At 31.6% G+C, this 17,908-nt stretch overlaps 2 protein-coding genes across 5 annotated transcripts; both read left to right on the top strand.

Moving 5' to 3' along the window:
* Positions 1-1,035: 1,035 nt before the first annotated feature.
* Positions 1,036-6,082, top strand: LOC108337088 (probable protein phosphatase 2C 12). 4 transcript variants are annotated; one of them, XM_052880885.1, is made up of 11 exons: positions 1,036-1,193; positions 1,584-1,916; positions 2,426-2,597; positions 3,521-3,562; positions 3,647-3,674; positions 3,765-3,828; positions 4,224-4,331; positions 4,639-4,764; positions 4,959-5,194; positions 5,281-5,480; positions 5,567-6,082. In XM_052880885.1, the coding sequence occupies exons 2-11, from the start codon at positions 1,722-1,724 to the stop codon at positions 5,593-5,595; spliced, it is 1,200 nt and encodes a 399-aa protein (XP_052736845.1). In that variant the 5' UTR covers positions 1,036-1,193; positions 1,584-1,721; the 3' UTR covers positions 5,596-6,082. The 4 variants fall into 4 exon arrangements, with proteins under 4 accessions (XP_052736845.1, XP_052736844.1, XP_017429025.1 ...); XM_052880884.1 differs by having other exon boundaries at positions 3,521-3,674; positions 5,025-5,194; XM_017573536.2 differs by having other exon boundaries at positions 3,521-3,674.
* Positions 6,083-16,168: 10,086 nt separating this feature from the next.
* LOC108337609 (BRI1 kinase inhibitor 1) lies at positions 16,169-17,648 on the top strand. Its single transcript, XM_017574168.2, has one exon. The coding sequence runs from the start codon at positions 16,390-16,392 to the stop codon at positions 17,326-17,328; it is 939 nt and encodes a 312-aa protein (XP_017429657.1). The 5' UTR covers positions 16,169-16,389; the 3' UTR covers positions 17,329-17,648.
* Positions 17,649-17,908: the final 260 nt, after the last annotated feature.

Raw genomic sequence — 17,908 nt, 5'->3', positions numbered from 1 at the left:
AATTAATTCTATTATATGGTGTTTACTGTATTTTTTGGATGTTACATTTTTCATCTAATCTTTTTAAAAAGAATATATAAAATTAAAGAAACATAACAAGTTTTTATTTTATTTCTATATTGTAATATATATATATATATATATATATATATATATATATATATATTGTCGTAAAATTTAGGTTTAATCATTCACTAAGTCCTTATTTTCGCATGGAATCTCAATTTCGTCCCTTTCTTTCTGAAAATCTCAATTGGGTCCCAATTTTATGAAAATTGCAACAAATCGATCCTTTCCGTTAATTTGGCTGGACGGCGTTAAAAAAATTGATGAGTGAATTCTGAGATGACGAACGAGCGCTCGTCCAGCAGCGAACGAGCGCTCGTCCAGCAGCGAACGAGCGCTCGTCCAGCAGCGAACGAGCGCTCGTCCAGCAGCGAACGAACGCTCGTCCAGCAGCGAACGAGCGCTCGACCACCGAACGAACGGTCGTCCAGTGTGGAACGAACGGTTGTCCAGCAGTAAGAGGTCGACGAGCGTCCGTTCTCTGGTGGACAACCGTTCGTTCCACACTGGACGACCGTTCGTTCGGTGGTCGAGCGCTCGTTCGCTGCTGGACAAGCGCTCGTTCGTCATCTCAGAATTCACTCATCAATTTTTTTAACGCCGTTTGACACTATTTAACGGAAAGGATCGATTTGTTGCAATTTTCATAAAATTGGGACCCAATTGAGATTTTCAGAAAGAAAGAGACGAAATTGAGATTCCATGCGAAAATAGGGACTTAGTGAATGATTAAACCTAAAATTTAAATTATAAATAAGTTAAATTAAATTTTTTGAACAATTAAAAATGATGAGTAACATTTACCAATTAGGTGGAAGGGAAAGGTGCAAGAGAAAGTGAATACTCTCTAAGCTCGCTGGCTCACACAGCCGAGCCAAGTGAAAACGATGCGTTTTAGCCACGTCACGGCATCATGCTTTGTGTAATTTTTCTTCTTTCAAAATGAAATGGTTCAGTTTTACACTTTTATTTTCCCTTCTCTTTCTTTCTTTGTCGGTATCAACGAAAACCAACAATGGAATATTTGCAGGACGTTGGGATCCGTGTTTCTTGATCACACAGAACGATCCAATTCAGAGTGCCTCCACATTTTCGCGCGTGAACCTCATCTCGATTTTTCCTTCACTGTAAATTCTCGATTCCGATTTGCAATTCAAAGATATCATACTTTCGCCAATTTTTTTCTCCCTCATTGCCTTATTTCTATTGGTTTGATTGAATCTCTTGTTGTGTTTCTCTTTATCTGCCGGAATAACAACGAGCTTTCGAAGTTATTTATTTATTTGTTTATTTTTTTATTGATTTATTTATGTTTTGTCATTCGTGGCCAGTGTTGTTGATATAATTATTTCGTTACTCGTCATTCTGAATGCATTGCGATCTTGATTGTAGCCACATAGGTTTTTCTGTTAATTTGCATGAAAATGTCGGATTAATTGAGAAATATGGAAATTGCGTTAAAGTTTTTGATTTATTTACTTATTAATTAACGCGCGTTTGTTTGTTTCCTTATTTAGGATTGCATTTAATTGCACGGAATGGAGGTTTAAAGTTGCAAAGGACGTGTTGTTATAATTGTTGTTCTTCTTCTTATAATTGCTGTTGTGGTGTGGTAGAGGTATTTGGAATTTAAAGATTGAGTGGGAGCGAGAGAAATGGCTGCCAGCAGTGAGCAAACAGTTCCTCTTTCGGTGCTCCTGAAGCGTGAATTGGCTCATGAGAAAATTGAGAATCCTGAGATTGTCCATGGTCAAGCTGGCCAAAGCAAGAAAGGGGAGGATTTAACACTGGTAAAAGCAGAATGCCAAAGGATGGTGGGGGATGGGGTGTCTACATATTCAGTTTTTGGGGTATGTTTCTGACGGCCTTCCTTTCCAGATTGAATGACATGTTTTTTATATAGGATTTTGAGGGCTGAAACTTGTCACTAGATTTTAATGTGATATATCATTCTATGGCACGGGACATTATGAACGAGAGAATCCTTATAATTTCAAGTTTATGGACTTTGACTTCTTTTTGTAAATTTATTTAGAATCTAATATGTTGTTTTCATTCTTATATTTGATGTACTTGAGTTCATGGCTGAATTAGACTGTGAAAGGCATTAGCAAGTTACATATTATTGATCTTATTGCTACGTTGATGTGAATGGACTGACACATTTTCAAGGTGTTTTTGCCTCAGTTTTCATATTATTTTCAAGATCTGTTTAGGTGCAGTGATTTTAGTTGGATCACAGGAAGGACTATAGCCATTGACCCTCTGAATGCTTATAACTTGCACTGTTATTTATTTATTGTTATTGTTCATTTTTTAGTTTTCCGTGGTTTCATTTTCTGATGTAGAGGTTTTACAGATGTTTGATGGACACAATGGATCTGCTGCTGCTATTTATACTAAGGAGAATCTTCTAAATAATGTTTTAAGCGCAATTCCTCCGGATCTTAACAGAAATGAATGGGTAGCAGCACTGCCCAGGGCTTTAGTTGCTGGCTTTGTAAAAACTGATAAAGATTTTCAAGAGAAAGGTATGAGTTAATTCATTTTAGTGTTTGATTTGTCCTTTGCTAACTATTTGTTTAAGAGGGAATTCATGTACAGCAACTTGAATATCCATGTTACTATCACTAAAAATATTTATACATATTTCTAACTTTTATTTTCATCCAACATTTAAAGTTAAAATGTTAAAACAATAAATGACAAGGAAAAGCTTTGCAGATATATACGGTGAACATGCTGACCTTATCTTGAAACCTTGGTGTAAATTTCATATTTCTAACCTCTATAAGAAGGTCTGCTACTGGCTCTGCTACTGGCTCTGCTTGAGAACAAAATTATCATAATCTTGCCCATGATAGGTGCAACTTGTGCAGTTTCATACTCTCTTGGTTAAGCTAGTTAAGTGTGTAGTTTACCTTTGTGAAAAATATTACATAATTTCCCCTTTTTGGAATTTTAATGAATTTTGCTTAGTTTCAGATTAAGATTCTAGAATTGAACATACTGGATTCATTTATTGCTTTTGTAACATCTTTCCTAAGTTTTTTCCCCCTAGCTCTTGTTGGGAGAGGGGGATTAATTGCCTTATGTTGTTAGAGGGTGGTTAATTGGCCATATTGGTAATATTTTTAGTTAAGCTTGACCTTTAAGATTGTCTAATGCATGGCGACTGTTATTTGTTTATTTACATGGACAGTAGGGTTGGCTTAGGAGTTAGGTTAGAGATTGCATCACATGATGCACTACAATTACTGACACCTGAAACATGACTGTGACTACAATTGCACTGCGACCTTGATTTAAAACATAATGCTAGTTGTTTGCATATTTTAGTATTAGATTGTTGATAAAGAATGTCATTTACTAATAAAAGTTATTAATATGGAGTACCTGAGCTTGACTGATGATAGTATTTAAATTTTCTTTTTTGCTACTATGTTTTATTCAGGACAAAAATCTGGAACAACGGTCACCTTTGTGATTATAGAAGGTTGGGTTGTAACAGTTGCATCAGTTGGCGATTCCCGTTGTGTACTTGAATCTTCTGATGGTGAGATTTATTACTTGTCTGCAGATCACAGGCTAGACACGAATGAAGAGGAGTACGTTGTTAATTGAATGTTTTTTCCTTTTCAACTACTGTTTGGAATTTCTCTGTTATAACACAGACTTCCTTCTTTTACTTACATCAGAAGGGTGCGGATCACCTCTAGCGGTGGTGAAGTTGGTCGGCTAAATACAGGGGGAGGTGCAGAGGTACATTCCATTTTAATCATGAGCCCTTTTAACTTCAGTGGTATTTACTACATAACAAGCTTCAACTACACTCCCTATGGCCATAAAATAAAATGGTGAACGGCTTGTTTTATATTCGATTCCTTCTATTTTTGGTGCATATACTTGCCCTATTACACTACATAAAAAAGAGGTTTAGAAGTAAACTAGACGAACCTGGAGAACTGAGAGACGAGGGTACATTGGGTGATAATACCATATCATAAAAGCATAGTACCCCGTTAAAACTTCTACAATCTTTTGGGATACTGTTTAGGTTTTGTACTATACAGACCATATTTGTTGTTTACCAGTATTCTCTTTGTAAAAAGTGTTTGTCATACCAATATGCCTTATTAGATTAACTTTTATTTTAGGTTGGTCCTTTGAGATGTTGGCCCGGTGGCTTGTGTCTCTCACGATCTATTGGAGATATGGATGTTGGTGAATTTATTGTCCCTGTACCGCATGTAAAGCAAGTGAAGGTTAGTCACTAACACTACGTCACTTGTGTTTCTCTTGCACAATTTTTTGCTTTATAGGGTTTAACATAGTTCTTTTATGTTCTTGTGTTTGATTCTACTCGGATTTTCATTTGCTTCAACTCTTCTAAGCAAGTATTTCTGCCATCTGCATGATGGTATAGGATATTGTGTGGATCAAATTATGTGATTCTTTTGTTGTGAATTTATCTTTTGTGTCAATGTAATCCATTGGTCTCTTTCTTCCTTTTTTAAACAGAGATTTTAATTTATTCCTTTTCTCTCCCCATCTTTTTTTATCTTTATTTAGTTGTCCACTGGTGGAGGCCGACTTGTTATCTGCAGTGATGGTGTTTGGGATTCTCTGCCTGCAGAAGTAGCACTTGATTGTTGTCGTGGAATGTCACCTGATGCCGCAGCACCACATATTGTTAAAGTGAGATTAATGTACAAATTTTGAATCATTTTGTTTCCTGGGGCTGTTTTCATGTTTGGTGTAATAGTAATCTTGACTCAAACATCATATGAGAGACATTGTTTGCAGATTTGCTTAGCTTCCTTGATAACTGTTATATGGTGCCGGTAGTTATGTTTTTGTCCCGTTTGTACTCTGTCTCTTTCTATCTTTAGGAAGCTGTACAAGCAAAGGGACTTAGAGATGATACAACCTGCATCGTTGTTGATGTATTACCTCAGGAGAAACCACCTGTTTCTGCACCACAAACAAAGAAGCCAGTGAAGGGAATGCTCAAGTCCATGTTTCGTAGAAAGTCTTCTGAATCATCTTCTTATAACGACAAAGATTACGTTGAGCCAGATGTTGTAGTGGAATTGTATGAAGAAGGATCTGCTATGCTTTCTGAGAGGTCTACTTTTGTAACAACTCGTCTAAGTTAACCACTTGCTCTCTAGTTTTTTTCTTCTGACAGTATAATGTTTGTCTAAATCGCAGGTTCCATACTAAATATCCAGTCTGCAACATGTTTAAGTTGTTTATATGTGCAGTGTGTCAAGTAGAGATAAAACCTGGAGAGGGCATTTCAATACATGAGGGTGAATCCGACTCTGGAAAATTTCGTCCCTGGGACGGACCTTTTCTGTGCTCAAGTTGCCAAGAGAAGAAAGAAGCCATGGAAGGGAAAAGATCATCAGGTGTTTTGATAACCCTTCGTTGTTGCCTGTCTTCCTTTGATAGACGTGTCCATAATATAACCCAATATTTGTTATTCTGATTTCAGGTAGAGTTAGCAGTGGAAGTGACGACTGAACTCTCATCTACATTTGCATTTTGAGAGTGATAAAAATTGTTAATACGATGGCAAGGTCAACCAGCGAAGCAAGAAAGATTCCCTTCTATTATCACAGGGGCTTTATGGATATAATTTGGAATTCCAAATGAAATAGCATATGAAAGCCAATAGCATCCCGTTAGAAGATTCTTGACTTGAAAGTAATGAAATAGCAACAACCAAGTGTTGTGAAGGGTTGTGTTAAATGTGGCAGTGCACACCAAGCTGTCCGAGGTAATGCATTCTTTTTTATATCGTTTTTTTTGGGATCCGTTCATTTGTATATGGATCTATTGGAATCACTATTGACCTTTAATGAAAGTGGCCTTTGTTATTGTAATGTAATATAGGAAGTTTAATTAGAATTCATGGAATCAATTTATTGTAGGCTAGATGTGTGTTTAAGCCTATTGAATGATTCGTTCCTTCATCATTCGATTTTGACATTTCCTTTTTCCATGCCAAGATGAGGTCTTCTGTAACAGATTTTGTTAGGTAGAAGTATCCCTTTACCTTCTTCAATTCCCCTACTCCTCTCTCCAAAAGTCTCCCAGAAAAAGAGGGAACGAAACCACATTAGTACATTACACATTTACACCCCACCCGACTTTTCTGTTTTTTTTTCCTATTAGATATATGAGCATCATTGCACGCATTTGAATTACCACTGTCAAAATAAATATTGTAAAATACACCCTACTCTTGAAAAATGTTAGAAACGTTTCCCAAATATAGATGCTCTAATGTTTTTACTACTTTTACGACAATTCCTTTTTGGAGAATTATACTGGAATCCAGGACCCAAAAATAAGAGCAATTTGTTTACTATTATTCTATTCTATCGCGTGGATTGTACTCTAAATGGAAATTTAGTAGTTACTTTCTCTGCTAACCAAAATTTAGTTTTAAAATATCATAATTTTTACATTGCGTTGTCCATTTACTAAAAGTTTTTTAAACTATTACCCTTATACACCTAAGAGAAAGACAAATGAAATATGGAAAGCATAAAAGCTGCTATCTAACTGGTAACTATAAATACCGTTAATCAATTTAAAAGCACTACCGAGAATGACTCACGAGTTTGGACTTGGATCATTCAGCAAGGCAACTAAAAATCCATCTATGAAGAATATTGACTCTACCTATTGAGTTGTGATATTGGAAGAAAATGTATATGCACTATGTAATGTTTTTTTATGTCAGTGTACTGTCACATGTAAGTGTTCACATCGAGCTAAAGCTATTTGTCAAAAAGACATTGATTTAGAAAAACAATGGAGAATTTGATATTGATCTGACAAACACTTCAAATTTTTAACGGTTATTGATTTTGCAATATGTCCAATGAATGAAGAAATCATGATAAAATATCTCCATTTCCACTCTTCCACCATTAACGCTTGCTCCATTTCTTTTTAATAGAATCCACCTTACAAATTGAGTGAGTGATCGAGTCAGCCACTGTGAATGGCCAAATGGTTCCGGATTATAGAACACTTCCGAATTAAAAAATTTATCATAGAATACTAAGTTCTGAATTCACCAATTCCCTGGAAATATCTTTCCAAATATGTATTTTGAAATGTAATTATTTTTAAATATATTACAGATCATATAATTTGGAAGATATTTTTGGATCTGAAAATATTTTTCGGATTAATCCAAAATGTGTTTTTTTAATATATTTCAGATTGTACAGTCTAAAAATATTTCTTTTTGTTATAATTTTAGTAAGGGATAATTTGAGATTTATGAAATTTATGAGGATGCAAAGAAGAAAAAAAGGAGGTGCAGGAATAAATGGTTTAGATGATGATGTTATTGAATCTAATTATATACCTTTTTGTGTTTTCCAAAAGATAGAAGGAAAAGTTTTAGAAAATTTCTTCCTGTACTCTCATTATTTTCTTCCTGCACCCCTTTTGGTGTACTTCCAATTTTATCTCTACAAAATATATGAGGTGTATGTAATTCGATAGAGTCCTGAACAAGATTTTAAAATTGGATGTGGGGGTCATATGTGTATGAAATCTGAATTTCAAATTTAGCAACTTCATATTATCGGATTTCAAAATAAGATGCATACAAACAAAATCAAATTTCAAAATTTGGTACGCAAAAGCATAACCAAATTTCAAAATTCAATAAACACTAACATATTTCCATAATATATAAACGAAAAAACTAAAGTAAATATGCAAAATGATAAAGATTAATTGAAATAAAATAATGTATGTGAATCTAATAAGATGTAAGAAGCAAACAAAAATGAGTTAAATGAATTTTAAAATAGCATAAAAAGAACTTGTGAAATTAAATGATCCATGGTGATAAATTGATTGCGAAAAAAGTTAATATACGAAAATGTAAATTAAGATCTAAATGAAACAAAAACCAATTTGCGGTGAGATAATAAGATCTAAATGAAACAATCAGTAGAACAGAAAGAGAATTAAAATGGTTATAATATATAACTTTTCATTATTCATAATAATGGATGTATAGATTATCATGAATGTTTCTATTTTTATGATAAATAAAGATAATAGTAACGATAAAAGTGAGTACTCCATGATCTTATTAAAAACTTATCTGAAATAATTATAACAAAATACTTGTTCATGTGTCTCAGAGTCTCTATTTCAAGTGATAGAAAGAGCTAGTTGATATTTCTTTTTTATCAGTGTGATTATATCACGTAAAAAAATTGATCTTATTATCTATTGAAAAAAAATTAATTATAACAATTTAATAAATAATTTTACATTACAAAAAATTTGAAAAATAAATTTTAAATAAAATTAGAATACATTCTAACATGAATTATTTTATTAATAAATAAAAAGACATTATTCTTAAATTTATTTTAGATTTTTCAAGTCTTTACCAAGACTAAACAATACAAAATAATATTAATAAAATCATGAATAGAAAACTAAGAAACCCAAATAATAATTGAATAATAAGCAAAGAAAAACAACCATTAAATTAATATAAGAAAATGAAAGAATGGTTTTCCATTGATGACATGAGGGTAAAGTATTACAATTTGTCTTATGTTTCCATTTTTAAATAGCATAATTATTTTTTTAACAAGTAGTTCTCTCTTGTCTTTGAAAAAAAGACTTAGAATATGGATTTGTGGTGAAAAGGGTGAGTGAAGGTTTACAAGCAAATAATGGCTCCATGATTAAGATGTTGACCTAAACCATTCATACAAAATTCTTCCATGTTTGCTTCATGGACCCTCTTAACCCTATACACGTGTGTCTAATAACCCTATACACGTGTGTCTAGGTCCACAATGCACCACCTAAGTCTTCTTCTTCTTCTTTCTTTTCCTTTTCTTCATTTTCATTCTTTATTTTTCCTTATCTTTCAATGTCTTTCTCAGTCAATGTAGGGCCATAGCCACACGGACACACAGAAATTTCACCCTCATTCACATGCCCCTGCACCTTTCATATTAATAAAAGAAAAACTACTACCAAAATTTCAAATGAAAATAACCTATAATTAAGAACAAATAAGAAACACCCTTATAAAAGAGACCAATTAAAAAAGGATGATTTAATGTTTAAGAACATTTTCATTGTATAAGTCATATTCAATATCGTAATTTATATCTTATAACACTTTTTTTTATTTGAATATATGTTAACATATTATAAAATGTAAGACTTGATAAAACTTTAAGCCATAAAATAAAAAAGAAATTTTCTATCTTAAAAACATTAACAATAAAATAAAATATTAATTAAGATGTGTGTATTGTAAGATGTTTAATTCCAATGAAATAAAAATTAAAAAAATAAACAATAACACTAAAATATTAAATTAAAATCTTTTATAATTAGTTTTGATGCACAGACTATCTAATCTTTTTCTTGTGAAAATAAAAGTTAAAACGTAAAATTAAAAGTTCATTATAACTTAAACTTGATATATTTTTATTTACAAATTATAAAATTTATATGTTAAACGAGGTTTAAAAATCACATTTAAATTAGAATGTTATAAGTTGTATAAATAATTTAAATATCAATTTAAAACATTATTTAACTTAGAAAGAAAAATTAACGTCTTTAAATTAGAATGATGATTATACGAAGATCAAAATATATTAAAATTTAAAAAATAAATAAATTTTAATTGTATATATAAATTTAAGATTAAAATCATATTTAATTCTAAAGTTAAATATGTATTACATTATTCTAAAATTCTAAAATTAGTATAATTTAATTTATATTAATTCAATCAATTGTCTAAATAAATAAATGATTTAGACTATGATATGACCTTTTTGTAATCTAATTAGTCAAAGTAATCAATGACCTTGTGTAATCTAATTAGTCAATCGATGGTTTAAAACATTAGTACATTGGGATAAATATGTAATATGTTAGTATTGCACATAATTTCAAAGTTAATTAGCTGGCAATGAGGATAGAAAAATGAAAAAATTGTGAAACTGAATGTTGTGATGATGATCTCATTCTCGTTTGCAACAAATTACTTTCACTCTTTATATGATTGTACTACATTAATTATTGGGTCAACGTGTGTCTGTGCTTTTTATATTTTGAAGATCATAATGAATAGTAACCCACTATTAGGATATTATTTGCTGAAAAATATGTAATAAGTATAAGAGATTATTAAAAGTGTTATGATAGAATTGTGAGTGATGAAAATGAAAGAAAATGATAGGAATAGAATCTTTAATTGCAAAGGAATAGGGCCATTCACTAGTTGACATAAAATGAAAGATTAGAATTTGGAGAGTTGTGTTTGTTTGGTTACTCCTTTTTTGACTCTTTGCTCTCTCAACACCAAACACCTTTGAGTGCACGTGGGGAACTCAATCACAAGGACCAAACAAACAATACCTATACCACACACATACACAACAAATAAATATATATTTTTTATTTTAAACTTAAACTTAAACTTTCTTTTATCCAAAATAAATTAATAATAAATTTTAATTTTCTTTTATTTAATGAATTCATGAAGATGATTGTCAAACACTGAAAATGACATGTGGAAGGGAGGACAAATATCTCAAAAGAGATTGAGCATTTTATAGAAATTTCCGAACCTAGCTCATCTCATTTTTCTCAGAAGAATCTGTATCTTTCTAAAACTCAAGTCTCTATCTTTTCTCCTACTTCTCTCTAGAAATTCTTCATCTCCTTTCATCTTTTCTCAAACAGCCACCGTTTAAGCAATCTAGGAGTCAAGATCATTTCTTCCACCGATCAAAAATCAAGCTTAGAGTCGGTAAGTTCATCCTTTTCTTAGAAACTCTATTTTCTGACACATGCAAGCCAAGTTTCTGGTTGCATGTGTTCATCAGCTTCTTCTTCTTATTTCTGATCACTTTTCTGGTAATTTTGGGTTGGTCTTTCCTCACTAATCAGTGAAATATAGGTGCTCTTGGAATTTTCTGGTAAGAAAGCAAAGTCTGGAAAAGAATAATCGTTGTTCGGTCAAAGAGGTAAGGGAAGCTAGATAATTTAATTACTTAGTTTTGATGTATGAAAATGTTGTTTGATGATGTTGCATGTATATGAAACTGAATGATTTGGTGTTCGGTGCTGTTGGTGTGGAATGTTGATGCTGTGTTTATGATTATTGTGTTTCTGCATGATTATTGTTCAGTGGTTAAGTGAAATTGGAAGGAAGTGTGGTAGTGAAAATGAGGAAATTATGTTCGGTTTGAGTTTGGTCTGTATAGGAAATTTGGGTAAGTTGATTAAAGACTTGTTAGAATTCTTAATTCACTCATAAATGTGCCAAAAACTAGGAAATCTGATTCTCGGTCATTGAGTTCATGATTCTGCAGAATTGACTCTCAAATATGTGATGAAACTCTCTTAATGATGTTAGAAAGACTTAGATATTCTTAATTAATGTGTAGTGATATATATGATATACGTTTGGAGGATTAGAAGTTGGGAGAATGTAGTGAAATTGGTAAGGATTGGTGTTGATCATAATTCTGCAGTTATTCTACAGAATTATGTAGTTCGCTGAGGGTCTTTAATTGACCGTTCGACTTTATCTGGTGGTCGGTCTTAACTTAGTTCTGCTATTGTGGATTCTTAGTTAATGAACGATCGGTCTTGTTTTAATATTCCATTGAATATAGCATTCGGTCTAGTCATGGCTCTTGAATTTAAACTGTGTTCGGTCTGTTATAGGCCTTAACTGTTAATGACCGCTCGGTCCGTACTGTCTTGGTAGTGCTCGGTCATTTACCAGCACTCGGTTTCAGAAGTGCTCGGTCTTGTACTAGCAGTTATGCTAGTGTTAGCGCTCGGTCTCGGTAGTACTTGATCTTATACTAGTACTCGGTTTGTATTGGTGTTCAGTCTAAGCTCTAAGTGTTCGATCTAAATCAATAGTGTTCGGTCTAAATCAATAGTGTTCGGCCTAAGCCAATAGTGTTCGGCCTAAGCCAATAGTGTTCGGTCTAAGGCATTAGTATTCGTTCTATATCATAAGGGTTCGGTCTAAGATTCAAGTGTTCGGTTTTAGCTTTAGAATTCGGTTGTTTTGGCGTTCAGCTTCAAAGACGTTCGGCTCATGATTGAGTTTTACTTTTTACATGACCGTTCGGTCATATTCACATATTGAGAGTGTTCGGCCATTCGGTCTTGTTCATAGGCTAAGGTTACTTTTCCGTTCGGTTGTGATCAAGGGTGGTGTTTGTTTTACTGTTCGGTTTGATTTTACTTAAATGTGTTATGGATGAGGAAGCATGTTGGTAATTAAGTATGGTATGATACTCTAATGTGACGAGAAAGAGAATTCCAAGGAGGAATGTCTCAGTGGTGGTTTCATGTGATAAAAGTATGAATCTCAAATGTGATAAAAGTATGAATATGGGAAGCTCAGTTTTGGCGTTCATCCTGACATTCTAATGGTAACCAATTCTCAAGTAGAGAATGATGAGGCATGTCGTGAGAATAGCAGGAGGCCCTAGCCTGGGCGGTATGTTTACCTTGACCTAAGGTAAGGGATAACGGGCTAACCTCGTATGGTAGCTGAGGGTGTTTCCAGTTACTTCATCCACAAGTGCACGAATGACCATAATTACATATTCATACAGTCTGGATAGTAAGAGTAAAAGTGGTCGGTTATAATATGATTGTATGATTTCTATATATGTATGATTGTATTATATGTTTGTCTGAATTGCATGTTAACACGGTTAATTAAATTACATTAGCTTACCCTTATTTCCTGTCTTGTCATGTTGTCTGTTCGGTCGTCTTTGCCATTGCAATGATCACCTTGTGGGTGTGAGGTGTTGAGGGTTCTCTGGAGCATGCGCTGGCAGGAGAGGATGGTTTCCATTAGAGTGAGACCGATCGGTCTTTTGCTTATTTTTGTATTAGTGTAGGACCGTTCAGTGTAATACCCTGCTTGTATTACCGTTCAGTTGGTTCTTGTGGTTTGTTTCAGTATAGATTTCTGTAAAGTTTTAAATTTATGGTTATTTTAGGATAACTGTAAGTTAGCTTTATTTCCTGTAACTGTTCTATTTTATTGTAAATGTAAGAACTCTTAAATAGAGTTTACAACTATATTTTTGGGATGTTACAATGATGGTGCTATTTGGATAAAAAATATTACTTTAACACTTTTAAATTTTTTATATTCATTATCCTTTGTTATTTTTTATTCTTTTCTTTTGTCAAAAACTAAAAAAATTTATTCTTTTATGACTATTTTATTTTTATATTATGTGTTAAATGAATGTAAAAATGTGTCACCCTATCGTTATTTTATTTAGATCAATTTGTTTTAAGTAACTATAGGTAACATATTTTTCATTAATTTGACACATAATATAAAGATAAATAATTATAAAAAAATATATTTTTGTATTCTTTTAAAAAGAAAAAATAAAAAAGAGTAACATTAAATGAATATAAAAAACTTATGTATGTAAAATTATTATTTTTCTTTTTATCAAATACGATGTAATTTGATGTAATTTGTAGGGAGGTTTGACACACACATAAATCTCTACACTGATAAGATATTATCCGCTTTGGGTTAAACCCTTACGGATTTACTTTTGATATCACTCTAGAAGGTCTCTTATCAGAGGAGATATCTTATATGTATATAAACTCATGACCATCTCTTATTTTATTCGATATGGACTTTGTTTCTACCCAACAATTTAAACAAAGAAATAAATAAATTTTAACACTTTTTACTTATATAAGTAAGTCGTGTTTCATAAAACAACTTCAGTCTTTTTAGTATGAAGTTATACTTACTTACACGACTTCTTTTATTTTATTATTATTTTTTTCAAATTTAAACTAATGTTATACAAACGCAGAATAATATAAACAACTGAATTCATGTTATTTCTATACAACCTCAGTTCAAACTAAATTACATTGAAATCTATCAATCTTATACAGTTCAAACAAAGAAAAATATAACAAAAAAAAAGAGTTATGTTAGACTAATACTACTTCTTTTAAAATATCTAAAATTGCATCATATATATAATTTTTTACAGTAAAATTATATCATACAAACACGATTTATCCATATACATAATTTTTTAAAATCTATTCATTTTCGTAAACCTATTTAGATGGCTAATAACTTGTAATTTTTCTGTTGATTTATAAATATGACTTGATTTATCTATATTATTTTTGCTCTTATCCTTGTCTCTTCAGAAGAGTCCAAAAATAAATTTGCTATATTCAAAGATTCCTTTTGAACTAGTCGGTGCAATTTTCAAACTCCTCGTGTAAACGGACATCAAACTTTCTTTTCCAGGAGACTCACATAAACAATTATCTCCAAATCGTTTAATACCTTATATTTCCATTCATACTAACAAATATAATATATAGGACCATATTAATTCTTCTTAGTATATAAATTTTATTTCATTATTAAGATCATAATATTAAACTCAAGTTGTCATATTTTGTTTGTATAGTTTTCTACTGTTAGAAACTAATTTTAGTCAATAAAGGTAGTTTGATTATGTTTGTGCTAATCTTAGTAAAAGAAAAACCTGTGTTTGAATAATCAAACCTATGACTTATTCATCTTTCACACATTCACATGAATAAAATACTATAACATTTATTTTCATTTGGCCTACAAGCTATGCATAGATTAGTGAATGAGAAATTATTACTCTCAATTAATTATCTTAATTATGTGGTTTGAATTCAAACAGACAAGTTAAATGTAATAGAACATCAAAAATCCCTCTTTTATGAATATTTTTAATTTAATAAAAATTTAGCATGATAATTAAAATAAAATTAATGGATAAACTATATTCTCATAATCGTGTTTGGTTGGTATTTAATAATTATACAAATTAAAATTATTAAAAAAGAAAAAGAAAAATCTAGTGGAAATATATAGTTATTATAAACACTAATTTTCATTCCCATAACAATATCACAAACCTATCCATTCTCGTTGTAATAGAAGCATTTTTAAATACGAAGAGGTTATTTTTGTGAGAATAACGATAAAAAAAACTATATATAAAGAAAGAAAGAAAGAAAAAACCATGAGAAATAATAAATAAAACAAAAAGTAGCTGCTTCTTTTTCTCAATAAAGCACTACATGCAAATACTCAAAAAATATATGACTTAAACAAAACAAATTCATTCTATATTCAATTCAATTTTAATATATTTTAAATGAAATTAATTTAATATTTTCGTTAAATTAACATTATTTGAAAAATAATTTGAATCATTTTCTATTTTAGTCTCTTTTGTACATTTTAGATTGACACGTAATTAACATTTGATTCGTTATACTTTTTAGATTTTAATATATAATACATTCAAAAATGTTAATCTAATTTAATGCAAAAAAACTAAATTAATTCTATTTAAAAGATCTTAAAATTCAATTAAATAAAAAAAAAGTAAAAATAAAACCTAACATAAATTATAATTTACTGTTAAAACCTAACATATAAAAATAAAACCCAATATTAATATATAATTTGTGATACACATTTTATAAAAGGTGGAAAATGTGTGATGTGAAATGCACCGTGGCCAATCCCATCATGTTCTGGTGGCTAAATTTGGCTGTTTCTTACCTTATTTCCCAAACCCCTTCTATAGACACCACTCACCACTCATTCATTTTTTTTTCCATTATAAAAACATACCACATCTACTTTAATTTATATAAAATATTAATAATACATTCAATTTAAAACTCTTAAAATAAAAAAAATAATAAATATTTTTTTATATACAACTAAACACTTTCATATCTTTTTTAAGTGTAACTTAGACTTACATTAAACCAAAGACGTTCAATTCTATAACCTAACATAGAATGGTAATTAGTAATACCAACTTCTGTAGCCAAAACCAAAAAAGAGTAGGTATATTTACATTTATTTGATATATTTTATAAAAGTAAATTTTTATATTTGTAAAAACTAAAGATAATAAAAAGTAAAAAGAATAATATAAAATAAATGTAAAAAATTTATGTGTATTTTTTTTTAATCACCTATGGTTAGCTTTTGTCAAAAGACCAAATGAGGTTTGACAAAGAGTCCTTCTCATCCTTTTCCTCCTTTTTCATTTCTAAAGGTTTATTTGACACTCACACAAAGAAGATCACGAAGCTTTTTCAATTCTCTTGCTACCAAATAGAAAAGACTAAACACCAAGAATTTCAGATATTGCATCAAATCTTGTTAGCCTTCAAGCCAACCTCACTGTTATGGAAACTCATCAGCACCAAAAGAACACAGAAAACGATGTGCCAAAGCAACAAATTGAAGCAGCAGCAGCACAATTATCATCATGGCAACAACAAGATAGAGAAGACGAAGCTTCGTCATCACCACAGTCTTCAACACCCTCTTCCCCTTCTCAAGAGTTCTCCTTCACAATCTCCCTCCACCACCCCACATTCCCTCAAGATAATAATAACTCCAAAGCTCAACCATCTTCCATTGCTCTTGATTTATCTCCTGCTGATGACATTTTCTTCCATGGTCACTTGCTCCCTCTGCACCTCCTTTCACACCTCCCTTCTTCACCTCGCTCTTCAACCAATTCCATGGACAGCTTCACCCTCCCCATCAGAGACTTATTAGAGCATGAAAACCACTCCATCATTAAGGATACTACCACCAACAGCACCACCTCCTCAGACAGCAACAGCAGCAGAAGCACCATACCAGACCAACACGACAACATGGAAAAAAAAAAGGTACAAGGTAAGTCCAAGTTTACATTTTCATTATTTGGATTGGTCAAGGGGCACAAAGGGTGCCGAGATAGCAAGGAAGATAAAGCGAAGTACAAGAAGAAGGTAAGGTTTGATGTGATCCATGCAATGAAAAAGTACTTGAGAATGGTTCAGCCTAAGATGCTTTTCAAAGGGCAAAGAGAGAAGATTAGACCCAGTTGTGGACAGAGTTATTCTTATTCAGGAAATGTAACTCCAACAAATTATAAGCAGAGTTGGAGAGAACAGTATTCAGCACCGGCATCAATGAGGACTTCTCCAACAAATAGTGGTCTCTTGATTGCAACCACACCTCTCCCTTCTTCTGCTAGAGACAGTACCATGGAAGAGTTGCAGGCAGCCATTCAAGCTGCTATTGCTCACTGCAAAAATTCAATTGCAACAGAAGAAAAACTCAAATGCTGAATCTTTTTGCTGTTTTCTCAGTGAGACACAATCTGTTCAAGACATTTCAGACACAGACACTTCTCTCAATGAACCACGACTCATAACATGGTGAAAGACCAGCCACTCAAATTACCTTAGTTAAAATATGAGTTGAATCATTGATACGAGAGAATTTTTCTTATTTTTCTTTCCCAAAAAAGTGTTATTTCCTAGCATTGGTTTTGTATGTGATATTTAAATAATAGTGTACATAAAAAAATGTAGCATAATAATGCAGTGGGGAGAAAACCAGTATCTCAAATTATTTGATTAAGTTATAGAATATAGATCAAGCTGTATTATATTATAATATGTAGTGTGTATATATATATATATATATATATATATATATATATATATATATATATATGAGGATTCTTGGAAGCTTCAGGTATTGTCAGGTTCTGTTTCCATTTAGATGAATGATAGAATAATTGATAAGAGAGAAATGTGGACACGAAAGTGTTTGTTATTTTGTGTGTTAAAAAGAAAATGGTACTGATTCTGTATGTGGCTAGTTTGACATGAATGTGCAGCATCCTAAAAGGCTGAGAAATGT

This window comes from Vigna angularis, chromosome 7 (genome assembly GCF_016808095.1).
Source record: "Vigna angularis cultivar LongXiaoDou No.4 chromosome 7, ASM1680809v1, whole genome shotgun sequence".
NCBI lineage: Eukaryota > Viridiplantae > Streptophyta > Magnoliopsida > Fabales > Fabaceae > Vigna > Vigna angularis.
The sequence above is the reverse complement of the archived record's forward strand: the minus strand, read 5'-3'. Positions and strand labels throughout refer to the sequence as shown.